Source organism: Diabrotica undecimpunctata, chromosome 2, assembly GCF_040954645.1.
Source record: "Diabrotica undecimpunctata isolate CICGRU chromosome 2, icDiaUnde3, whole genome shotgun sequence".
NCBI classification, from domain to species: domain Eukaryota; kingdom Metazoa; phylum Arthropoda; class Insecta; order Coleoptera; family Chrysomelidae; genus Diabrotica; species Diabrotica undecimpunctata.
The window spans coordinates 114,716,622-114,742,125 of NC_092804.1; the positions used below are offsets into that span (position 1 = coordinate 114,716,622).

The 25,504-nt window shown below is 32.2% G+C and overlaps 2 protein-coding genes across 2 annotated transcripts in view; one reads left to right on the plus strand and one right to left on the minus strand.

The window, feature by feature from the left end:
• Window positions 1-2,140: 2,140 nt before the first annotated feature.
• LOC140433413 (KIF-binding protein-like) lies at window positions 2,141-10,587 on the plus strand. Its single transcript, XM_072521425.1, has 2 exons — window positions 2,141-3,041; window positions 8,125-10,587. The coding sequence occupies exons 1-2, from the start codon at window positions 2,193-2,195 to the stop codon at window positions 8,899-8,901; spliced, it is 1,626 nt and encodes a 541-aa protein (XP_072377526.1). The 5' UTR covers window positions 2,141-2,192; the 3' UTR covers window positions 8,902-10,587.
• Window positions 10,588-14,875: 4,288 nt separating this feature from the next.
• LOC140433414 (uncharacterized) overlaps window positions 14,876-25,504 on the minus strand; it is a 31,096-nt gene continuing 20,467 nt past the window's right edge. The window contains exons 3-5 of the mRNA XM_072521426.1: window positions 21,991-22,137; window positions 15,423-15,574; window positions 14,876-15,064 (exon numbers count right to left, since the gene is read on the minus strand). Of these exons, the coding sequence (XP_072377527.1) occupies window positions 14,881-15,064; window positions 15,423-15,574; window positions 21,991-22,137 (483 nt within the window). The 3' untranslated portion in view covers window positions 14,876-14,880. The remainder of the gene's footprint in view (window positions 15,065-15,422; window positions 15,575-21,990; window positions 22,138-25,504) is intronic.

Genomic DNA, 25,504 nt, shown 5'->3' on the forward strand with positions numbered 1-25,504 from the left:
CCCTGAAGCAAGAAAACACTAATTACCATACGTGTCTAAAATAATTATTTGGAAATAAATATATTGATTTTAATACTTTGTTTATCTGCCTTTTGGCGATAAAATGGAGCAATACAAAAAAAACTTCTTAGCCAAATTAGGCAATACAAAAAAAACCGTTTCACGAAGGCAGCAAATCCCCTTGAATATCCACACGGTTCATACTAGTCCAGATCCCACATGGAACAGCAGCAAAAAAAAAACAAAACGCCGTTTTTAAACTAGCTCGAACTTTTCGATACCACGGTCAAACCTAGAATCACTTCCTTTCCGTCGTGTTCCCGAACACTTGACAACTTGACACACGGAGGTCACCGAATAATACCGAGATTCAAACATTTAAATTATGAAATCCCAATTCTTTCAAGATAACTCTACAAAGAACGATCTAAATTAGTTTCTTTACAAATAAAAGACATTTTCCCTTAACTTCAGCACAATTTGCCAGACATTACCCCTATTTGAAAACTACTAATTTTATTTTCGCCACCTTGCTTATAATATATTATAGGCAACCGATCTTACACGTCTACCATTGTTTAAATTTTTGAAAATAGAGGTGGGACTTTCTACTTTAAATTTGGAACGTAACATTTATGTCCCTGTATTTCTGTAAAGTCTCTATATAAATCACGAATACTTTTACCGCTACTAATGTACTCCCGGGTGGTAGCTGCTATTAAATAATGAGACTCTATTCGAGGGATTGGGTTTATAAACTCATTCTTTGTGCAGTATGAGATAGATGTGTTCAGAGGAGAGAATGGGATATTATAGACTGCGAGGAAACCTGAACAATGTAATGGTTAGATTAGCATATAGTAACACCATAAATAAAATAAGGGCTACGAAATAGAGGTGATTTCTAATTATATCGTACCCATCAGCAGGCCTAAAGTACCTTTCTAAGTGGAAATTTATATATGCTGGTATACAAACAACAACGAACAAGAATTTAGTAATGGTGGAAATTTAAATATTTCTAATTAACTAGGAGAATACACCTCTGTATTTAAGGCAGTTACTTTTGCAATCTTGCACTGTGCGAGAGAACTTGACATAAGGGCCCTTGAACTAAAGAGAATCATGCATATATAGCCAAGCGGCCATGGAGACTCTTATAGACAAAAGATACTCGACAGACTAGCGAAACGTAACAGTGTTACACTGGTATGGGTTTTATGTTACCGGGGAATTCACGGCAATGAAAGAACTGACGAACTTGCCAAAAGAGCATTAGCTACAAAATAGTTCGATGAAAGCTGGCCGTGGGAGTGCCAAAAAGCATCATCGTTAACCAGAAAGAAGCTTGGATCCACAGGCAACATAACTTTCACTGGCAAACTTTCACTGGTCAAATACATGGCAATATGTATATTTGACGGACATGTGCTAAGAAGGAACTACAAAAAACAAGCAGAAATCAGCTCAGAGTCATAATAGGCTTTCTTACTAGAGATTAGAAATGCGCCAGTGAGCATACACATGCATAAAATGGGACTGTTTCATGGAACTAAGGCTTTAGACTCTGTAGCAGAGGACCCGAAACCGTCAACTATACCTTGTGTGACTGCAAGTCATTAGATCGCAGGCGGAAAACACTTTTCGGAGACTACCAAGTGGCTCCAAAATTTACGATATCCATTTACTATACCTCTAGAAGCTGGTATAGGGTTCTAGAATTCTGTAATGGGTATTATGGGTGAATGAAAGATGTAAAATTAGTCAACTGGCTACAATACGACCATACTTTCATAAAAAAAGTAACATATATTGACATTTTTACATAAGCCTTTGACATAAGTTTGACAAAACTTTTATTTTGAATTTTGTTTTAAGTTTCATTCTTTTTACTATGGGTAAAAAAATTTCAGAAATGTGCATTTTTGAGTTGTAATTGGTAACTAACTAAAAGCTTCATTTAATTATATACTTAAATAATTAATATGAATTAATTTCATATGGTTTATTATTCACGTATGGAATAATGATGGTTTTACCCATGATGTAAGGTCAATGTAGCAACTAATGACAAACTTTTAAAAAATTTTGACTTTCCAGTTGTCTATAGCAACACGTGTTACTATAAATAAGCTTAAATAAATGTTTTTATTCAAAATTTTAGTGTCACAGAACTTGACTTTTATGTCAATATGGAATTTAACTTTGAAAATATTGTTAAGCAACTAAAAGATGAATACGAAAGTACTAAATGTCCATCCACAATTAAGCAAAAGCAAGAAACGCAAGTAGGAGATTCAGGTGAAGATACTAAAACAGACCAAAAATATTTAGAACAAGAATTTTGTGAATTAGAAATTAAAGTAGATCAAATACTAGCAGGTATATCTAAAGATACATTAAATTATTGTAAGATATTGTCACTAATAAGTTCTATTTTATATGAAAAATCAAAGGTTTCTCTAAACATGAATGCTCTTACAATATCGAAAGCATACTTGGAGAAGAGTCTTAACATTATTAAAGACTTAAGTCAAGATGCTCAGATAAGATTTATATATTTAAAAGTAGTAAACTACCTTTCTTATGTTATATCAAGAATGGGAGATTTTGAAAGAGCAAGAGCCCTTCTTGAAGAAGTTGTCAAAGAAGAGCTCAAATTTGATACTTTCGTGTACAGCACAGAGAACCTATTTGAGTCACATAATTCAGACCAGGCATTAGCAAAAGCAAAGCTACGAAAGCTGAAGATAAATAATTTGCAAATGCTTGGCTGGGTTTACGGGAAATTAGGGTTAAATAATCTTTATGCAGAAACAATACACGAAAGTCTACAGGAAGAACTTGATATTAATGATGGTGATCCTATTAGTTGGGCCACAAGATGTTATAGATTGGCGTCTTTATTCATCGTACAGGATAAATGGATAAATGCGGTATATCACTTAAGAGCAGCTCAGACTGTTTTGGACCCACTTGAAACTTCTTTATTGCCGAACACAGCTCTTTTTAAAGCACAAGCTGATTTAGCAAGAACTTGGGTAAGTAAATACTATTTACGGATTAGTGCAATATAACTGTTCATAATAGGTATAAAAACCATTTATGCTCCACTGCAGTATGAACGAATTGGTCATTACTTGATTATACTTCAACTTGTGATAATGATTCGCCTGTTCTCCAATTGAAGAAGGTTTAGGATATATTTTTTTTAACCTGGAATATTATTTTTAATTTAGAATTTTGTGTATAAGAATAAATAAAATTTAGGTTATGAATTAGTTTTGTTCATTGTTCATCATAGTTAGTTCATTGCAGTACATTTTTTCAGGGTTACGAGAGTATAAGTTGTTTTTCAGAAAATCACATATTTTATTATAATTTAGTACAAATTCAGGTGATCTATTTTCGATATTATCTGTAATAGATTCTAAAGAGTAAACGAGATCTTCCAGGTAGGTTTTGAAAGCAGTTTTGGGTTTTTTTGGGAATTCAGAATGTTAGGGATATTGAAGATGATGAGTCGCTTTTTGAATTGTCTTCGTTAATTTCAGGAGATAATGCGATATGTATCTTTAGCAGGTTAAAATTGTCTACATTGTTTAAGATATTGATGTTTCTGATTTCATAGTATTTTCGATGTTATTTACAGCTGGTGACGTTGATCTTGAAGGAGAAGGCGAAAAACTTAAGTTATCCTGAGTTATGGTTTTGAGGGGGTCGGGGTAAAAAGTCAGGACTTAATATACTTTCCAAAGGTATAATTAACAATTTCCTTTCTAAAACTCAAAACGTGACTGTATTCGCTTTTAGGCATACCTACATGTAGAAAAGCCATTTTGGAAACAGCGTGGATGCCAAGTTTTTGTAGTTCTTGTTTAATTATTTTATTGTAGGGATTGTAGGGCTTACATTAAATATTATAAGTATCATTAGGAACTGAATCAATAGTGTTTTTGAATAAAATGTATATGCACACCTTGTTAATAGCAATTCTAAAGGCATAAATCACATTAATTAGTGATCCACCGGCTACAACGTAACCATGAATATTCGTATATTACCTTCAATGCTGCAGATGACTATAGCTTGTTTTTTATGTATGATGTTTAAAATAAATTACAGTCCCCAAGTAAGTGTGCTTAGTAGAGTTGTAGGTAGAATTATTGTTTTTTGGCTTCATGTTATTAGTTTTATTGATCAGACTTAAACGGGCCTTGTTCCTGATTTAAATAACTAGAAATGGTCCAGACTGAAATTTTCCTTATTTCTTAAAGTATTGTTTGCAGGTTATTTTTGTTGTTACTACAAAAATATTATAAAATAAAGTAGTACTCACATAAGATAAATTTGCCAACACTAACTAATGCCCCTAAATTTTTAGAAGAGATATAAAATATATGGCTTGTTTTTACCATGTAAGACAGCTATATTTCGAAACAGCTTATGAAATTGTAGGTATACTTTATCATTTTCAGGGCCAAACTCAAAATAACATTACTTTCTATTACTAATATAAAAACATATATGTCAAAAGAGCACTCCAAATCCAAAAAAGTTGCCAAAAAAAATCTGTTTTCCTGTCGAAGCTATAGCTCGATATCTAATGGATTTTCTTTCTTTTCAAGTGCAAATATTTTAAAATATAGTGCCTCTCGGAATTCTGTTATTTGTTTTTGATCTGCTTTGTTATTGTTTCAATTTAATAAATATTAAACACACTTACTACAAAAGTTTGTGTTACAGAAGTTGAATAAGACGACATCTGGTCAAATACGTTATTAAAAGCTTCTGCTTTGGTGTAGTCAACAACTGCCTTGGGATTCAAACACTTCATCATGTTTGGTTGTAAGCATCAACACACCTCTTTTGACTTACCATTTGAATACAATGATGTTGACGTTCTCCCCGCCTATAATTTCACCGTTTATCAATTTTATCGACACTTACTTATAAGTTCAAAAATAATCTTAGTGACCACCAGCATGTCATTTGAATTTTTAATTCACAATATATTTTATAATGGTAAATTTATCCTCCGGAAAGACAGTTTGAAGAGAATTATCTTGTCGCCTGTAGTAATTACGGGCCTGTAATTCTGTAGATTCTATCACCCTTGTTATGTAGAAGAATTGTAATGGTGTTATTGTATTATTTTTTTAATATACAAGCAGAGATTGAAGATGTCTCGTACGTTCTTTAGTAGAGAGGTTCCGCCAAGTTTGATACTTTCAAGAAAGAATAACACAAACAACAAAGAGGAATAGGGACGAGAAAAACTCTTCTAAATGAAGGGCGCTACTGTTTTTAAATATTTAAATAAAAAAAACATAAATGGGATAGACAAATTGAAAAATGCAAATATAAAAAGATATTTAAAATATCAAATATCAATAAAGTAATCATATATATTAAAAAATGTGAGAACGGTCTTAACTAACCTAAGTTCTCGTTGCATTGGATTAATATAATAGCCTCCCGTTTTATACCGCTGTCGCGGCTTTGGGAGTATAGCAGGGTAGTCTGCTATATCTAGGGCCTACGGTATACAAGGAAGGTAACATGGCCAGTGCTACGCTTCAACCGTCTATTATTACCCCTGGTTTTACCCAAGGTACTCATTTTTATTCAGGCTGAGTCGACCTGGGACCTATAGACATTTTTAAAATGTCTAGATGTTCTTGCCGGCGGTGGGATTCGAACCCCGGACCACCGGCTTGCGAGGCAAGCATCCTACCGCTTGCGCTACGCAGGCCGTTGCATTGGATTAACTGTGTAGAAAAAACATGCAATCAAAGGAGAAAATAAAATACGCAAAAAACCAAAAATTTACTGATTGGTTAACCCATTTCGGTATAAACATGTTTAAAACAGAGACTATACAAAAACATTAATTGACATTAAATATTTAATAATGAATAATAAAATATGCACTATAATAATATTAATCAAAAATTCTATCAGGTTATTCAATTCAGTCTGTTGCATAATTAGGTAAACTTTCTTAAAAGTGAAAGTTAGATCACTTGTCTTACCTCATAATATAAGAAGAATGGGGAAGAAAGAAAGAAAGGGGCCTCCGTCCAAACTGAGACACAAAAAGGGCACCATACTAGGCAGTATACTAGGATGAGAGGGACCTCCAAATTAGGTACAATTAAGGAGACTACAATTAGAACGATAAGAACTTCCATTTTAGGAGAAACTTGGAGTCCCGATTAGGACCCTAATTAAAACAAAAGATAAAAAAATAATTTTAATCTGGAAACATACATCTTTTACATCTTCAAAATATAAAATAAAAAATAATTTAAAAGGTTTTTCTTCCTGTACTCTCCGTTTACACTCCTTGATATTTTTTCTAATAGTTTTGTTTATTTCTTTGTAGTTCATTTTAATTCTGTCCCTTTGTTCTAGTAAAGTTCTTCTTGTGTTTATAAGATTATTTGTTTCCTGGGATATGAAACTTTCTTCTTTTGTTGTTGTCTGTGCTATTTCTTTACCCACTTCATTAGAGTTTCAGTAAATATCATGTTTATTTCATTGATATGTTTGTGTTCTATATCTTCCTTGGTCGGCAATATTTCATTTATTTTCTCTTCGTACGTCTGTTTTTCTTGTTTTAGTTTTTCCATGTCTGTCTTTAACCGTGGATTTTTGCATTGAAAGAGTATAATCAATTTCGGTTTTAGTTTCACCAGTGGGACTAATCCATGTCCATTTTCTTTTAGGTTTTTTCTTAAAGAATGTATTCATTGCATATAATTGCTGCCCCTCCAAGTAATTCATCAATGTGTGTCCTCTATCATTTCTTTACCGTATCCATGGTGTCCCTTTGTCTTCTTCTTTATATAGTATTTCTCCTATTTTGGCATTGAAGTCCCCGATTATTAGCGTTAATTTTGATTTTTTTCTTCCATAGCTGTTGTTATGTCTTCGTAGAAATGTTCAATATCTTAATAGCTGTAGGTACTTGTTGGAGCGTATACTTATATAATTTTTAAGGACGTTGTTTTTAATGTATGCGTCGTATATGCTACTCTATCTAATATGCCCTTGGTAGATTGTATGTATTTAACTACTTTTTTATTTATTATAAATCCTACTCCATTGTTGGTGTTTTCTTCATTACCTTTATAGTATAGCAAATTTCCTGATTTTAGCTGTATTTTTTGTTCTCCTTTTCTTCTTATTTCGGATATGCCGATAATATCCCACTGTATTTTAGTCAGTTGTTCCTCTAGTTCGTGGATTTTAGTGTCTTCGTTCATGGATCTTATGTTATACGTTCCTATATTTATTTTTGTCGAATATTTGTCTCCCCCAGAATCCTTGAGGCGGACGGTATGGGATTCCAAGTTAGTAACTCTACCCACCTGGGGTCCTATTCCGTTTGTTTCATAATTCGACATGTTTCCTGAAGAGGGTTTTTTGGCATTAAAACACCTCGCTTGCCAGACGGGTTGGTGAGTTCTGTATCAGCCGCCCACTCTGGGTCAGACGCTGTTCGTTAGCCGTCCACTCTGGATCAGACGCTACTGTTTTGCTAGTTTTTGGTCCACGCCCGATATTTCATTTCCGGTACCACCCATATCTGAGAGGCATTCCCCTATCCGCCACCCGGACGCGCCCGATGGGGGACTATACCCTACACGGGAAATTATAAGTATATAAATTTGTATTAAGCCACACAAAAGATAAAAATACTAAGTATAAAATATTTTTAAAAATAAATGAACTATGGTAGATCTTCAACTATCCTCGCCCAAATGTGATGAGTTTTATTCATTTTGAAGTTATGTAGCATTATTTTTTAAATGCTTTAAAATTCTTTTTCTTTTAATATATGAAAAGAAACATATCTCTTACCTTACAAAATTCCAGCTGTTCAGTTGAATATCAGCTGTTCTATCGCATGCCTCTAAATGCACACGAGAGATTGTCCAACCAGTGCGTTAGTCGCCTGGGACTGCCGCTTGTGTCGAACGCATGCGACAATTGCATAAGAGAGACTGCTCCTTTAGGCTAAATGCATGAACAACAAATATATCTTAAAATTTTATAAAATTTACCTTTTAGAGTTTGATTTTTATGAAATAATAAATATTAATTTTTTAATTGTAGGTACAATATGGGCTGCACCTCTTTAGTCGTAGTAGACGATCTGTCATGGAAAAAGTTTGGGAAGACACTTGGAAACTTTGTCGCCAAAGTGAATCATCGGATGCAAATAAGTTTAAATTTGTAGGATTAGAAATTCACTCACCAAGTGTTCCTGTAAAAGAGATTACGAATATAGAAGAAGCACGCGAACTATTTACGTATACCCACAAGTGGTTAAAACGAGCCAGATTATTTTACAATTTAAGAGATTATCCACTACAGTACGTTAATGTTATACAGGAATTGAATGAGCTATATAGATATCTTGCGTTTTATGAAAAAGATATAGACTCTCAATATGAAGTTCATAAAAAACGACTTGAAACCTTGGAAATGTTAAGTTCACTATTACGAGAAGTACGACCAACTGGTTATAATACCGTAAGTTTGGAAATCGTTAAAGAAGTTATAGATGTGCAGTTAGAAATGATGCATATAAACTTAAAAAGAGTATTTAAACCAAACGAGAATACCAATTATTCAAAAGAAGAAATAAAAAAACAAATAGAAATTTTTAATTCAGTTAATGATAAGATGGGAAATCTATGTAAAGACGTTAATGACAGTAATCCCAAATCCGTTAGTGATGTAGATGGATTGGATCATCTGTTATCGTCCAATATTTTGGTAAATTCTGATAAAGATACAGAACTCGATTTAAAAAAAGAAGGTAAGACTAAAAATAAAGAAACTACTAGTGCTACAGAACTTAAAATTGAAGAAACAAAAAGCAAGTAACAATATATTTAGAAATTGTTAATCACTGTAAAATATCATATTTATTTAAATAAAAATGTTTAGTAATTATTAAAAAAAAATACTGGCGTGCCAGTGCTTGAGTAGGGAGGTACGTCTACATGTATCCAGTAGCTGGCGCAAGTCTCACTGGCATATTAGTGCTTGACTAGAAAGAGCTGAACAGGCTCTTTTACACGTATTCAGTAGTTAACGCCAGTTTTACTTTCACGCTAGTTCCTATTTGGCGACGTCAGTACGTCGTACTGACCGTCAGGTATGCCAACGACTGAAACGATGTGTTTATACGTGTCTAAAACCACTGGTGCATGGTTAAAGGGGACGCGAACGAGAACCACTGGCATGAAAAATAGACCAGCTCTCTATTCAAGACGCTGGCAGACAGCGCTGGAGTGGCGCAAAAAATTGTTTGCATGACGCCACTACTATGCCAGCGCTGTCGTGCTAGTAAAGCTGATGCCAGTTACTGGATAGGTGTAAACCTGCCTTTTACTATAACAAACCGACGAGGTTAACAGATAAGACCGATAAGAGGCAAACCAGTCAGCGAAATCTCGGTTGTTTTATTTGCAACGTTGCTACTGTAAACAAAATATCTCAGAAGACAATATTTTGTTGGTTATTGGTTTTGTTTGTTGGTTGGGTATAATAAATAAAGTAAATAAATGGTAAATACTGTCGAATAATGAATACACCGAATAATGAAAAAAATTTTGGAAAAAGGAAAAGATTAGAACAGTGACAGCGAAAAAATAAAAAGAAAAATAAGAGAGAAGAACATCAAAAATGAGGAAGGACAAGAACATACGAAGAGTAGGAAGCTATCAACAAATACACTACGGAACAAATATGAATCAAAACTAGATACCATAATTGAAATGATAAACAAATTGTCAAACGATATCACAGAGATAACGAATGACTAAAAGAGAAGTAGAATAGCTCAACGAAGATAATCAAAAGTTAAAAAAAGAGACCAAAGACCCAAAACAAAGAGACAAAGCAATTAAAGATGAATTAAAAGGAATCAAGGAGAATATCGAATTTATGGAAAAACAAAGGAGGAAGGATAACGTAGTAATGAATACTATAGCAATACACACGAGGCGGTGCTGGAATATATTCAAAAGATATATAAAAATTGAGGTCAAAATTAAAGATACACACAAGTTGGGAACAAAAACCTGCCTGATTCAATTAGAAGACCAGAAAGAAAAAATCAAAGTCATGAAGAACAGCTCCAACTTCAAAAACCACAAGGAAGAAAAAATATATATCAACAATGACATCACAATGAGAGAAAAAAAAATACAAAAAACTATCAGGAGGATCGCACAAGAAGAGAGAGATTTTTTCCAATTTTATTTTTTTAACGGACTCTCCAAGGAGTGGTGAAAGCTTGACATTGGTGGAACGATGGACAAATGGTATGCTAGAGACTGCTCATATAGAAGTTGGAGAATAGAATCCGAAAATAGGTGAAGGTTTAACTGCAAAACAATGACTTTAAAACCATTTTGATAGCCTCTCTATCATTCGTCGTAGTGAAGAATCGGTACCTGATGAGAAAGTGCTTACCAATGCAAGCTTACCTCCTTCTTTTTAGCCACCTGTTGCTCTGGTAACTTTTTTGTAATTGAGCATTACTCTACTTCCATTCTGTTTCATATTTCCTCTGTTCTTATTTTATCCGCTCTGGTAATGTCGGTTCCAAAACTTCATCTGAGCTTTATTTATAAACAATAAGAAATTTAAAAGAGATCCATTTAAAAGATTAAGAGTTTAAGTTCATATAAAAAAATTATAAAATGATTATTTTAAAAATGAGACGTTTATGATGCGCCAATGATAAAGTGATTAAAAGCGAAGCGATTTTACTATTTCAAAAACTGTTTGTGTTTTTTTTAATCGGGGTCCTCGTGAAATAGATCATAATAATGCAATTTAGTTAATTTGTGAATTGTTTATTTAATCGCGTAATTTATTTAAATAATTTAAAATAAATATTTTGCAAAATTTTACTTTTTTCTTATTATTATTAGTAGAAAAGGTAATGAAAATGATAAGCAAATTAAATATTTAAGTATTATAATTACAAATAATATCTTTTAACAATAAATTTTACATAAAATTAATTTTTATTTGAACATCAAATCTATACGTGTTACCTTTCCTTGAATTATGCTTATTGTTTTTAGAATTTAATATTCTCTCAAAAACATTACAAAGAAATTTTACACAAATTAATTGTTATAAACTGGGTATAATTATAAATAAAACTTATGGAATTATTCTGTATATACTTATAATTAACATATTACACAGATTTACAGTCGCATTTTAAAAATATTATCCAAATGTCTTGGCAAGATCACTGGAATAAAATCCCTTCCAAGCTTCGTGACATCCATCCCAGCGTTAAAAAGCTTGAGTTTCCTTCCATGACACGAAAAAACAAAATCTTAATTCGCCGACTTAGAATCGGCCATACAAGACTAACTCATAAACATTTAATGACTTCCCAAGATCCACCTACATGCACACACTGTGGTAATATTCTATCTGTTAAACATATTCTCGTAGACTGTCCCCACTTTAACAATGAAAGAAAAAATAATCTTTTGAGTCAAAACCTACAAAATATTCTCAGTTCGCCAGATCAATTCCAAAACCTTACTAATTTCCACTATGAAACCAAGCTTTACCAGGATATTTAGAAGAAGAAACGTAGTTTAGAATTTGATAATTAATAATTGTACCAATATTTAATGTATTTCTTTATTAATTGTAATGTTACTATATATTCTTGTAATGTAATGTAATAAAATTGTACCTGTGTCAGTGACCTACGCTGTCGAGACACGTAAAGCTAAATAAAAAAAAAAATTTACATACCTAATTTTACTATTTGTATTTATAATTGTACAAAGTTTCTAACAATTAATTTAGTTTTTCAGTGATGCCTCATAATGGCAGGTTTGGTGGGATATGAATATTTCCTTTCGTATATTATTTACACATTATTTTATACTTTGTTTAAAGTAGAAAATTACAAATTATTTTTAAAAGATGGTACGTTCTTAGATATTTTATAAAAAATACAATTCACCATCTAGAGCCCTTTAGACAAGAGGGACAGAAGTCTTTGTAGTAGGTTTGTTCCAAAATAAACAAGATTGCACTAGTCAGTAAACGACTGAATATATATATATATATATATATATATATATATATATATATATATATATATATATATATATATATATACACTATAGGTAAAAGTTTATGGTCGGTATGGACCTTACGTGAGATGGAGTGAGAAATACCTGTTTAAAAAGAGGGAGGTATATTAGGTCCGCCCTTTACATCGTCGAAAATGCATTAGCGGAAATTAACAAAAGAGGGGAAGTTCAACGTTGCCAAACTTATCAAACTTATTGGTTTTATTTGACCTGTTGTTTTTTTAGCATTTGAACAATGTTCTAAGATAATCAAATTTGGACGAATTGATTTAAATGGCAGCTTACTGTTTTTTATTGGGAATATGCCACAATTTTACTTTGCAATAAGAGTAATTTAACATTTTGATTTTCACTTCGGAAATCGCTTTATATTAATAAAATTTATTCATGTTTCGTATTTTAAGTACCCTCTTTTTAAACAGGTATTTCTCACTCCAGAAAGAATCAGGAATGAGGAAATACGAAACCGTACAGGAATTAGAGATACTCTTTCAGATAGAATACAAGGAAGGCAATTACAATGGTATGGTCACGTGATGAGAATGGAGGAGGAGCGGTGGCCAAAGAAAGCCTTAATGTATGTTCCGCCAGAAAGAAGGAAAAGGGGAAGACCACCAAATTCCTGGAGAAGAGAAATTACAAAAACAATGCAATCTAGAGGCTTAGAAGAGGGAGATTGGAGAGATAGGAAAAGATGGAGGCTGAAATGCGGGAAGCAGCAATCGCCGTAGGACCCCCGTTATATGATGATGATGATGATTTCTCACTCCATCTCACGTAAGGTCCATACCGACCATAAACTTTTACCTATACAGTATATATATATATATATATATATATATATATATATATATATATATATATATATATATATATATATATATATATATATATATATATATTTATATTCAGTCGTTTACTGACTAGTGCAATCTTGTTTATTTTGGAACAAACCTACTACAAAGACTTCTGTCCCTCTTCTCTAAAGAGCTCTAGATGGTGAATTATATTTTTTATAAAATATCTAAGAACGTACCATCTTTTAAAAATAATTTGTAATTTTTTACTTTAAACAAAGTATTAAATAATGTGTAAATAATATACGACAGGAAATATTCATATCCCACCAAACCTGCCATTCTGAGGTATTACTGAATTGGAAATCTAAACATCAAAATAAAAAGTCAGCCTTATTCCCAATAAAAACAATAAACTGCATTATGCCGCCACAATAAAAAAGCTTCATACAAAATTATTTGGCAATGTCGCAGTGTCAAAGTAAGGACACTGTTTTTAATATTGTGGTAACGAATAGAGGTGGGTCGTTGACGTTTTTATCGTTAGCGCAACTGAACCGTTTTTCGTAAACAAGTAACGTTAAATTATTCAACTAGTTGATTGTTTAACGGTAGTTTTAAGTAAGAGAGTACATAAACAACTACATTGGCTATTATCATTTATGTGTATATGTATTGAAGTGAAAGAAACTAATTAAGGATATATTTATTATAATTTGAAAAATAAATTAAACAATACAAATAGTAAATCGTACTTACATTTACATTACACTTTATTATTAAATCGCAAATCGTCTCAATTGACATTTACAAACATAAGTTTTTCCACTTTACTTGTTGTTAACCGCGTTCTTCTTTTATTTAAAATCAAACCAGATTTTGAACATGTCTTAACAAGGAACAGATGTTGCTACAATATTACAATATTTTATTAATATAGTGGTTAAGTTGGGATATACATGGCGATGGTTTTTCCACCACTGTAATGGACAGTTCCAATTTCCGTTCGAATTTTTTCTGGGTAATATATCATCAGAAAAATACATGTCGACTTCTTTTATAGCTCTCGATACAAGTGTACGTTTAGATGAGTCATGTCCAATTAATTCATCAAAAATAAACCACTTAAGGCAGCTTTATCGGTTTCTTTTTCTTGTACTGGTTGATTTTCAATAGTACAATCTTCTTTTTCTTTAATTATAGAAGTAACCAGCTTCTTAACTCTTTCTTTTGTTTTTTAGCTTCATTGTTATCAGAAAATCCCTGCATTTTAAATCCTTATTTGTCGTTAACGAATCTACGGTTTTTCACTGATATGCCAACTAGTTGACCCACCTCTAAAATACATAGCATAGCCTTCAACCTGTCTTATATCCATCCATCCTATTGAAGAGGATAGATGAATGGCGATGTTGCCAAAATTATCTTGTTTTATTGGAAATTAGGTTACTATTTCGTCAAATAACAATGCGAATCTGTAAATTTATCATGGATTTAAGACATTTTGTACCAGTATTTGTGTCATTTTGTTTTTAATATCATCATCCAGTTTTGAATGGCAATATAACCGCGCCACTGATCGCCAATTTTTTGAATCAATTCAATGTTTTAATTAAAATATGTAATAAGGCAGCCTTGCCGCTCTTTCTTAGGTATTATAAGCTGGATCGGAAATAATCATCTCACTGGGCGTCTATTAGAAATGTGGAGGGGAGGCCAAGGGGAAATATGATTGTTGTCTTTGTCTATTCGCTGAAAATATGATTTTATATCTGTGTTAGATATCCTGTTAAATTCTACAATACTGACCATAAACTTTTACTTACACTGTATATATATATATATATATATATATATATATATATATATATATATATATATATATATATATTCTAGAGAAAAAACAAAACGATAGGGTAAGCTTAAACATGTAATATTTCGTGAATTATTTCGTTTACAGCATCGACAAGACCACATAAGGTACCTTTGAAAACATTTTGAATTATCGATAAAATAAGTGGATGTAAAAACGTAGTAATTACTGCTGTCATGGTATTAGTTAACCAATCAATCCAATCATGCCCAGAAAAGTGAATGTCGATAGATCTAAAAGAAAAAATGTGTATATTTTCTAGTTGTTCTGTTCGTTTTGATATAAAACAAAATTTAAGAAAATATTATAGACACATAATTGCACATTCAAATGTATTAAATGGAAAACTAAAGAACAAACGTAAACAAATGAGATTGATAACAAGAAACCGGTTAATAAAAGTAAAACAGGAAAAGACAGTTAAAATATAGGTATAACTTAAAGAAATAATGTAAAAATTTTAGAACTAAATTATAGGTAAATATAAACATCAACATTATACAATCTTTCCAAAATATTTGGAAATAGTCATTATTAGTGGTAGTGTAGTACTTTTAGATTATCTATATTTTAAATGTATATATTACTTACCCTGAATTCATAATATCAAAATTGTTTAGAGTTGCATTGTAAGTATTAAAATCAAAACTTAATGCTGCTTTTATTATCACGTTCTCAACTTTTCCTTCTACCTCGCCCTCTATTGTGAACAGAAGATAGTGTGTAATGTAGTGGTAAACAAACTGAAAAAATAAATTGATTATTACTGAAGGAACTATTTTAAGACTGTAATTATCATCGACATAATAAGAATAGACTAGGTAAGGTATGCACCTCTCTGTGAATAGATATAAAACCACAATATTCACTTTGAGGGTCTATCTTTGTCTGTCATACGCACGTGATCTACCAAACTAATACAGGTGGGGATAATGGAACGCTGGAGGTGGGAAGTACATGTGTTATGCTAGAAAGAAAGAAAGTGGTAAAGAGATATATGTAGACCACCGATTAAGTGCTCCGCGTTTAACTGCTTTGTTTACGATGCCTATATTTCAGGAATGAAATAATGAAATGAGTCATATGTATGATCTTTTAGATATCGTATAATTTAGCTGTCCCTATGAATTTTACAAAGAAGCGTGTCAGTAACGGAGAATTTACTTTTTATTTAGCATATGGCATAGTAATAACACATAATTAAAATTAATTAATTAACAGCAATATTTTTTAAACGTTAAATGCAGTATTGAACCGTGGTAGATTGGATCCGGTGAAGCATTGAGTTAAGGTGAATCTGATCCTATTGTTGGCATCCATCTTATTGATCATTGCCAATTTATATCATAAGCATCACCAATTTTTTGGGCGGTTCAGATTGGAGGATTTCTAGATCTCAGATGCTGGTGCTTTTTGTAATGTGTGGTAATATCTTGATGGATTGGTAATTGTAAGTCGAATACAATTTTCTCGTACTTTCTCAATAATGCTGTCGCTTTTGTCGGTTTTCTTTCAGGTATGTATGCCGTAAAAAAATGAAATAATAATGAGGCTAGCACTAAGCCTTGAAGTAAGCCGTTGTTCAGTTTTCTAACGGTACTCCGTACATCATTCCTATATACCTGAAACAGTCTGTTAGTTATTAAATTTTTAATTAGCTGACAAGTTTTGAGGCAAGGTATGACTTTTATCAACTTATAAATAAGGCGCTCTATCCACACAGTTTTATAGGCAGCTGTGAGGTCGTCGAATGTTATGGCAGATTTGTTACGTCTTTTAAAGCCAGCTTTGATAAAAGTAGTCAGGTACAGCACTTGGTCACAGCAGCTTTATTCCTTTCCAAAACCGGCTTGCTCAATTGGTACAGCGACCTCAATAGTGTTACATTTTTGGTTATATACAAGTCATTCCACATAGATAATGCTATCGAACGTAGGGCGAAAATTGATAAAGACATAATGTATTTCAACACTAAATTCTTATATGTCTCTAATAAATACTTATCTTCTACAAAACTTCTGCTTCTTCCTCTTTATAAGCAATTCTGCTTGTTCATTGGCGAATTAATACCTTTATGGAAGGTTGTCATTCCATCTTTGACGCGGTCATCCCATATTTCCTTTGCCGATTGGTGATTTATCTCTTGCTTTTTTGACTACACGGGTTCCCCATTCTGTTTATGTAGTATTCCATTCTTCTTTTCTATTTAGTGTCAATTTGTTTATACACTGTACATTACATTTTACTCTATACTCTATATTATACTCTAGTAATTTCTCAATAATTTGCTTTTTGACGAATATTACATCTGTACACACGATCTTCCAGTACGAAAACCCTGTTGTTTATCTGCTAAACTTATCCTCTGATTCATTAGTTCTTGTAAAACTTTAGTTTTAAATTTTAGGGTAATGTTTAACAAGTTTATGCCTTTGTACTTTTCTGACTGTTTTTTAGCTCCTTTTTTGAATAGTAGAATTAGTTCTCTTGATTTCCATTCTTCGGTATTTTGTTGCGTTTTATAACTTCCTGCATATTTATATTAAGTTCTTCATTTGTGGTAATTTCTGGTGTTTCCGGTTCTAGCGTCGTTTGTTGTGTCTCCACATAGAGTTTTTTTATGTAGTCAATCCATGTAACGTTTTTTTATGTGTTTTTTTTATATGTTTTGTATATTTTATAACCTTTTTTCTTTTCTTTACATTTTTCCTTCTGTACAAAACCATGGAGTTCTTAGCCTTGGAAACGATTTATTTTTATTTATATTTCTTTCACCAAGAACTCCCTTGGCCGAGGCTAAGATATTAGATTTAACTTTTGCCCAGTTTTCTATAAATCTTAAAGAAATAAATGTCAGCATAAAAATATTAATTTTATATACCAGAATTATTGGTTGAAATGGTAATTCTGTGTAGTATCAATTATTTACAACTAACCAGTTAAGACCAGAACTTACATTTATTTAATTAGATCTAAATATAATAAACCCACCACATATTTCAATGAAACAAATCAGCTGGAGATAGCAAATATCTACATATATATTTCGAACTATTCTTATGCTGATACCTGTTTTTATGTCGTCCCCTAATGTTACATCGGCCACAATGAGACAAATCAGATGGCAATGTAGCTACACGTAAATGACGTCAATGCACTAGCAGGTTATATCGAGTAGTTCCCAGTGCATGACCAAAGGAAAGACGTGGTACGCCAAGGATGACCCATAGAAATATTTAGATAACAGACGTTTATCACAAAAAATAAGACTAAGACTGTATGGAACTGTTATAATATCGGTTCTCACGTATGTCCTAATGTAATTCTGTTTATCTATCTTTGAAACAAAGATACTAAGAAAAATATTTGATACACCTTAGACCTATTGAACGTATACAAGCATAAATTTGGTAAAAACGATATTGTTACTATTAATCAAACATAACAGTCTATGTAAAGTAGGTGAAACATGTAACCCGGGACAGATCAAGAATGATAAATATAATTATTGCTATGCACCTGGTAGGATTGAGAACGAGGAGAACCAAGCCCTGGTTAAATAGAAGTGAGGCGAGATGCTAAGAAGATAGGTACTCCCAGCATAGAGTAAAACACTATGGTGCAGAAAGCTTTAGGAGGTTAAGGCGTTCTAAGAGTTTTTGCTTTACGATAACACAAGTCCTCAGTGGCATGAGGCTAATTTCGTTTATAACTTCCTAAAAACATCCTAGTTTTTTTACATTAAAAGTGTAATCTAATATTAATTCTAAGCGTTTTTTAGCCCATATATTTAGTGGCTTCAAATATGTCAATCCAGATATCACTGATGATGAAATACTTATGCCGAAAACGTCCTGTGATCTAGCCCGATAGGGTTTTTACATAATTATATCTTTTAAAAAGGATTTTTTAAATATAATTTTTTGTGATTCATGGTATACAGCCAACTACATTAATGCAGTTTCCTGGTGGATACTGATATTTCTTTAAATGATTTCATATAGGATTAACAATTATGGATATTTTACATTTGTACATTTGTTTTGATTTACAATTGTGAAATCGTTTTCAAACATTTTTAAATTAAGAAATTATTAGATTTAATCTATTCATTTAATTTACAAATTAACACCAAGTGGCAAAAACCAATTTGACAGTTGACTTACTGGACTTCGGTATTATGGACAAATAGCCATATTTTGATTGAAATTCTGAGAGTGATGTTGTACCCTCGGATTGATATAAAATTCTAATCTTTCTGTGCTTCTTCTTTTTCTGGTGTAATCCATTACTGTAGGTTTGCGATCACTACATTAAAATGTTCTCTATTCTGCGCCACTCTTAGTATTGTTGAACGTTTATGCCCGTCCAAGTTCTAATATTGCGAGTCCATGATATGACTTTTCTGCCCACTCCTCTTCAGCCCTCTATCTTTTGTTCAATTATTATTCATAGCAGGTTATATTTGTCATTTTTCATTGTGTCTACTGAGTAGGAGATATTTCTTTTCTTAATCGATGTTAGAAGTTCTTACTCTCTATTAATTTTATTGTCCAGGCTTTAAATCCATACAGTTGTATTCATGTTTAGTATTAGTATTTCTATATCTGGATCACAATTACCATTTAGTACTGCTCCTATCACACTTATCAGTTAGTACTACTCCTAAGTATTTACATTTGTAAACTTGTTCTAATTGAAGTGTTATTTAGGTCAATGCGACAATCTTCATTGGTTTTGCTAATCACCCTTAATTTGGTTTTTTCACGCTGTGCTCTATCAAAAGCCTTTTGATAGTCGATGAAACTAGGCCTTTTTGAATTTGAATTGAGAGTTACTCATGTTTATTTTACATTTTTTATAAATCATATAATGTATGATCTTTAAGAATATTTTTGGTAAGTGACTCATTAAACTAATGATCCTAAATTCGTCAATTCTTTGCACATTGTACCGCATGCTTTACCTCTACGTCTAGGTTTAGAGTACTTCCATCTCTCACGTCAACGTCTGTTGCAGGACAGGTCTGTCATTCGAAAAGGATTTTTTGATCAATTACTCTCATACTTGAATTTGTTTGCTTCTTGCTACAATTATTTTTCCTTTGTTGTCAACTAGAGTAGGTATAATGTTAAGTGACGTTGAAATTATCATCTTTGTTGTCTAGGTTTTCTATTTCGTCCCACTTTTTATTTATCCACTTTTCTGTTGCTTCTTTGATTTTTAAGTATATGGTTCTTTGAATTTCTTGATATGGGTTGCTCTTGTGTTTTTCTCTCTCTTCCATGAGTTCAAAAAAAATCTTTCGTCGTCCATTTTTTCCGTTTCTTACTTTTCGTATTCTTAAGTTCTCCTCATTGTACTCCAACTATGGTATTTTTTATTGTTTGCCATATATTTTTATTTCTTCGTCTTCTGATATGATTGTTTTTTCAAGTCGTTATTAAGTTTGGTTGCTACTTTTTCTTTATTAGCTTCGTTTCGAAGTATTTTAAAATTGCACTTCTTTGGTTTGTTTCGGTGTATGGATTTTAGTTTAGGTATAAGATTGATAAAGACTAGATTCTGGTCTGATCCTAGGTCCATAACTGAGTAGGGTTGTGCACTCAGGATACTTGATTTAAATCTATGATTAATCAAAGCAAAATTAATTTGATTCCTTACAATCTTTTGATTATTATCTTGAGGTGAGATTTCCACGTAGGAGGTAGTTCAAACTAGGTGTGTGATACCACATATCCTTCTTCTTAGCAAAATTGTATCAGACGATTATCCCTGTTATTGCGTGTGCCTGATCCGTATTTTCTAGTGATAACAGCTATTTTTCTTTGCCAATTTTTGCATTAAAGTTATATATATATATATATATATATATATATATATATATATATATATATATATATATATATATATTTAGGGATTCTACAGTATTCACTGCCTTCCCTCGCTCAACCGTTTCCATCTCTCTCTGTTGTTCCATTCTCCATCGTTTAGTCCTCTCTTACTCATGGCGTCGTCTACTTCGTTCCTCCAGGATTTTCGGGGTCGTCCTCTTTTCCTCCTTCCTATGGGGCTCCATTCGGTTATTCTTTTTATCCATCTGCTGTCGCTAGCTCTTCTTACATGTCCATACCACTTTAGTCTTTTTTGTTCTATAAAAGTTCCATTAAAGTTACCTAGTACAATGTTGATGTTGTGTTTCTTGAGGCTTTTTTTGATATTTGTTATTCCTGCATACAACTCTTCTACCTCATTCTCTTCTTTGTCTCCTGTGGGTGCATGTGCTTATATTAGATTAATTATAGTGTTTTTACATTTAAGTTGTTGCAGCGCTATCATTTCGGACTAAGGAGTAAAGTTTTCTAAAGATTTATTAATATTTTTGTGTACTTATTCTCCTCCAAAGAAGTAGATAACATGGACATCAATTTCTAGTCATCCTGTACTGGGCCTAATATGTACTTTTGGCTGTACGTTTCTTTCTTGACTATTAATATATCTTTCCATTGTAGCCTGTGCTCATTATTCCAGGTATATTTATATATCAGGAATATATTTTTAATGTATGATTCACGCTTATTTTAAGCTAACACTTAGCGGTATTGACGTTTATCCCAGATACAAATTTCTTTGGTCCCTGTTGTGTTGTGTTTGGTTTTTTTTAAGAAAAGATCAACAGTGTGTTGGCTTTTTTAAATGTCGTTGTGATGTTATATTTATTTCCTATTCGTTTTTATTTTTCTGATAAGCCCTTCAAATGTGGTACCATTTTTATTTTCAAATCCCTTCTTGTGAGAATTTTTAGATCGTTTTTGGTGTTTTGTTGTTCCTTTAGGCGATATTGTGAAATTCATTGTTTATAAATAACTATCGGTAATCATTTTTTTAATAAAATCATTTTTAGAAAGTTTTTTATTCTCGAAAACCATAATCGTTGGCGCAGGTGTTTTGTACTCTCGTTACATAGTAATTTGATGATTCCCGTTTTATTATTTATGTAGTAGTTTGGGTATTAATTTAAATATCTGTTGGCGTGGATAATTTCAAAAGACCTAAACAAATTTTTGATGGACACTAACTGTAAAGAAGACCCAATCAAATTCACCATAGAAAAAGAATTGTTTAGTTTTATTTGTTAAAATTTATATTACAAACCTACCTGCAACTCTTCAAATTGAAGTGAAAATATCATTTTAAGTTTTTTCTCTTCTGAACTGTAAACTACTTCGGTATCTTTGTACCTTTTAATCATTGCCAAATCACGTAACCATCCCTTTTTTAACGTAATGGTTCCTGTTATTGGAAGCTGGAAATTAACAAGTATTATTTTAAATATCATGTACCACAAAAAAAAAACAAGCAAAATCGGTATTGCCTTTTACGGCAGTAAAAACGTAATGCTACAAAACTAAAATACTATATTAAAATCGAAAGATATTAAAGAAAGATAATGTATATATATATATCTAATAATTAGTAAAACGTAAATAAGGAATTAAAATTCTTTTTCCAATACGAGTACGAAAAATTTCCTTTTTCGGATATTTTAAAATTCTATAAATAAAACGCACAAAAAACATAGGTTTTAAGGAAAAATCAATCCATCTTGTTATTAATTAAAAGGAAACATATTATTGGTTAAAAATGACGACTCACAACTCGATCGTACCAGAGCTACAAGCCAAGTGATCAGTTGGATTTGTCCTTACATAAGCTATACTGATTTGGAGACAATTCTCGGATATTTCAATCACGTCCTGAAATTTGTCAATGCAGTATACTTTCATAAAATTCCATACGCTCGTGAGAAGACCAATAGGGCAATAATTAATCTGTGTTGGAATCAGTATAAACTTAAAGTGTCTCCAAGATGGGAATAGCTCTCGAAATGACTCAAGCTTTCCATCCAGGGGCATATATAAAGAATGAAGAAGAATACGGCATAAAAATGTAGTGCAATATTCTACCTCTTACCCCAAATGTGTGAATCAAACTTGACACACAGTTATTTTAAATATTTTTTTCGGCGCTCGAATCACTTTATTTAATTCCCTCTTTCAAGTACGGTATTCTTCTCGTAGCCGTTGCTTTTAATCCATATGAGCTCGCATAGTTTTCGCTCGTGTTCGGAGGGCAGTATACTCGCTTCATAGTTTCTCAATCCTCTTACACCACCAATAAGCTATACCACTTGCTATATTTTTAATTTCTGAAAGTGTCGTTTTGAACTGACATTATATGTGCGAAATTTACAAGGATTGGTCACAGCCAACCACTAGGAAAGGCTCACCGAAATTACACGAACTGAGGGTCTTGCAAATCAATGTGAGTAGAGCGAGATATCCACATGATCTCACCCTGAAAGGAATACAATTCGCGGCGGAGTCAAATCCCACGTTGACTAGGAGTTGGGGCTGATTTGTGGATAATACGGGTGTTTTTGTTACTAATATCCGGAACTACAAGCTACGAGTGTACGACAGTGAGATGGAAGAAGGTTTTTAGAGATGCGTTACAGTGCGTATGAGCATCGTGTATTCTGTATGTCTAAGATTATTGATAACCCCGCCATTGATTTATATATCATTCGTTAAATCTCTCTGTTAAAGTTACAGTTATATACTGTTTAATATATACTGAACAATGCCTCTTTGGTGTGTAAGCTGTACCTAAAATCTAATTCTGTCTTCGTAGTATCCAAAGTAAGTTTTCTATAATTCTATTTGTTATTTTTGTATGCTGTCGGCACTGCCAGCTAGAAATAAGAACCCATGTATATTCATGTATATCTGAGATTTTCAATTACCTGTTCCAATGGAGGTATATATAACCCCGCCTGACATATCAGGTTAGGTGAAATTTTTTAAAAACCTAATCATATCTCCCAATGTTCTTTTATTGTCTTTAGTATAAATTGGTAACTTTGTATTTTATGAGATTTAAATTTTTGAATATTTGTCTCTCTTCCATTAGTGTGATATTTTTCAATATGTAGAATAATTTACCTTCATTCATGTATTTCCGCAGCTTTCACTCGTCGTGGTAGTTAGACGTGCGTAAGAAAGAAGCTTGTTTTTAAAACCGGTGTTTATAAATTAGCTATATAATTAAATATTTCGTGAACTTTAAAAGTAAATTAATTACACCAAATAAAAAAGCGAAATTCGGAAAGACATTAAAAACTTATGAGTGCAGTTAGCGGAGGCGATGCCTCCGATAACAATGTTTTAGAAACCCAAATGGATACAGAACATGCATCATCTTCAAACGAGGAGCTGTTAGGATTTCAAAATCTGGTTCCGGTTATACAGATAAGTACCACAAAACTTGTTAATAATAAACCCATTATCGATAATGACTTTGCTAATGTACACACTTCAATAACAAATACCATAAACAAAGAAGTAGGAACAAAAAGGGAGGAATTTCTTTACCGACAAAACGACTTGGGACCTCATTACGTGTATTTGGAAAATAATTCACCCGATTTTAAAGGCAGGTTAAACACTTTAAGGATAGGTGACATTATTATCACAAATTTTAAAGAAATTGATGAAAAAATTGTGAGCATTGACGCAGTAGGGAGAAATAAAATACGTATAAAATTTAAAGATTATAAATCGGCCAACTATATCATATCTAAAAAAAATGAAGCAATATTTACAAAAAATAATTTAGACATATACATTCCTAAGTTTCTTGTAGTTAGACAGGGCGTAATAAGAGATATTTCCACAGAATTTTCAGTAGAGTATGTTAAAGACAGAATCAAAATGTACGATTTACACTGTAAATTTGAAGTCATTCAAGTCAAAAGATTAAATAGGAGGCAAGTAGATGAAAAAGGTACCCAATATATTCCAACAAAAACATGTGTAGTTAGTTTTAGGTCACAGGTACTACCAAAATATGTAACAATCAACAAGGTACTAAAGGAAGTCGAGCCATATAAACAGAAGGTGCTATTATGCTTTAATTGTCTAAGATTTGGACATACAGGGGGACAATGTAAGAGCAGGGCTAGGTGCGAAAAATGTCAGGAATCACACAACACAAAAGAGTGTAAAACGACCGATATAACTCCAAAATGTTTTAGTTGTTCGGGGAATCATTTTACCACAAATTTGAGCGCGTGTCAGGAATTTCAACGTCAAAAACTTGTAAAAGACGCTATGTCTTCCAATAATATTAGTTATCAAGACGCCAACAGACAGTTTCCCAGGAACTCCTATGCAAAAGCAACAACCATTAATACGGAACAAACTACAAACATTTCCTGCCTCAAAACTTTCCCTCCATTAAATCCCAATAATTATACACCCACCCAGCTCCCATCAAATTCAATTAACCAAATGTCAACAAATAACATATTTTACAATAATTCAAATAATACAAATTCTAGAACATTTAAAAGACAGAGACCAAATAGTCCAGATCAAACATTAATTTTGCATAATGAAATTATAGCTTCCCCTAGATCTCAATTACCTAAGGGAGGAATATTAGACAGTATTAACTATAAAGGAAATATTAATAATAATTCAGTTGCATCTCCTTCAGACCTAAGCATGATAAATTCAATATTAGAATTAGTTATAGAAATTGTCACAAAAGTTTTAGTAACAAAAAGTATAAATATAAATAAGGAAGAACTCGAAAACTTAGTCAAATTA

Excerpts from the sequence above, each read along its gene's own strand:
- LOC140433413 (XM_072521425.1), top strand. The coding sequence starts at position 2,193 with ATGGAATTTAACTTTGAAAATATTGTTAAGCAACTAAAAGATGAATAC. Across the intron at positions 3,042-8,124 it reads CTGATTTAGCAAGAACTTGG|GTACAATATGGGCTGCACCT; the intron begins GTAAGTAAATAC and ends TTTTAATTGTAG.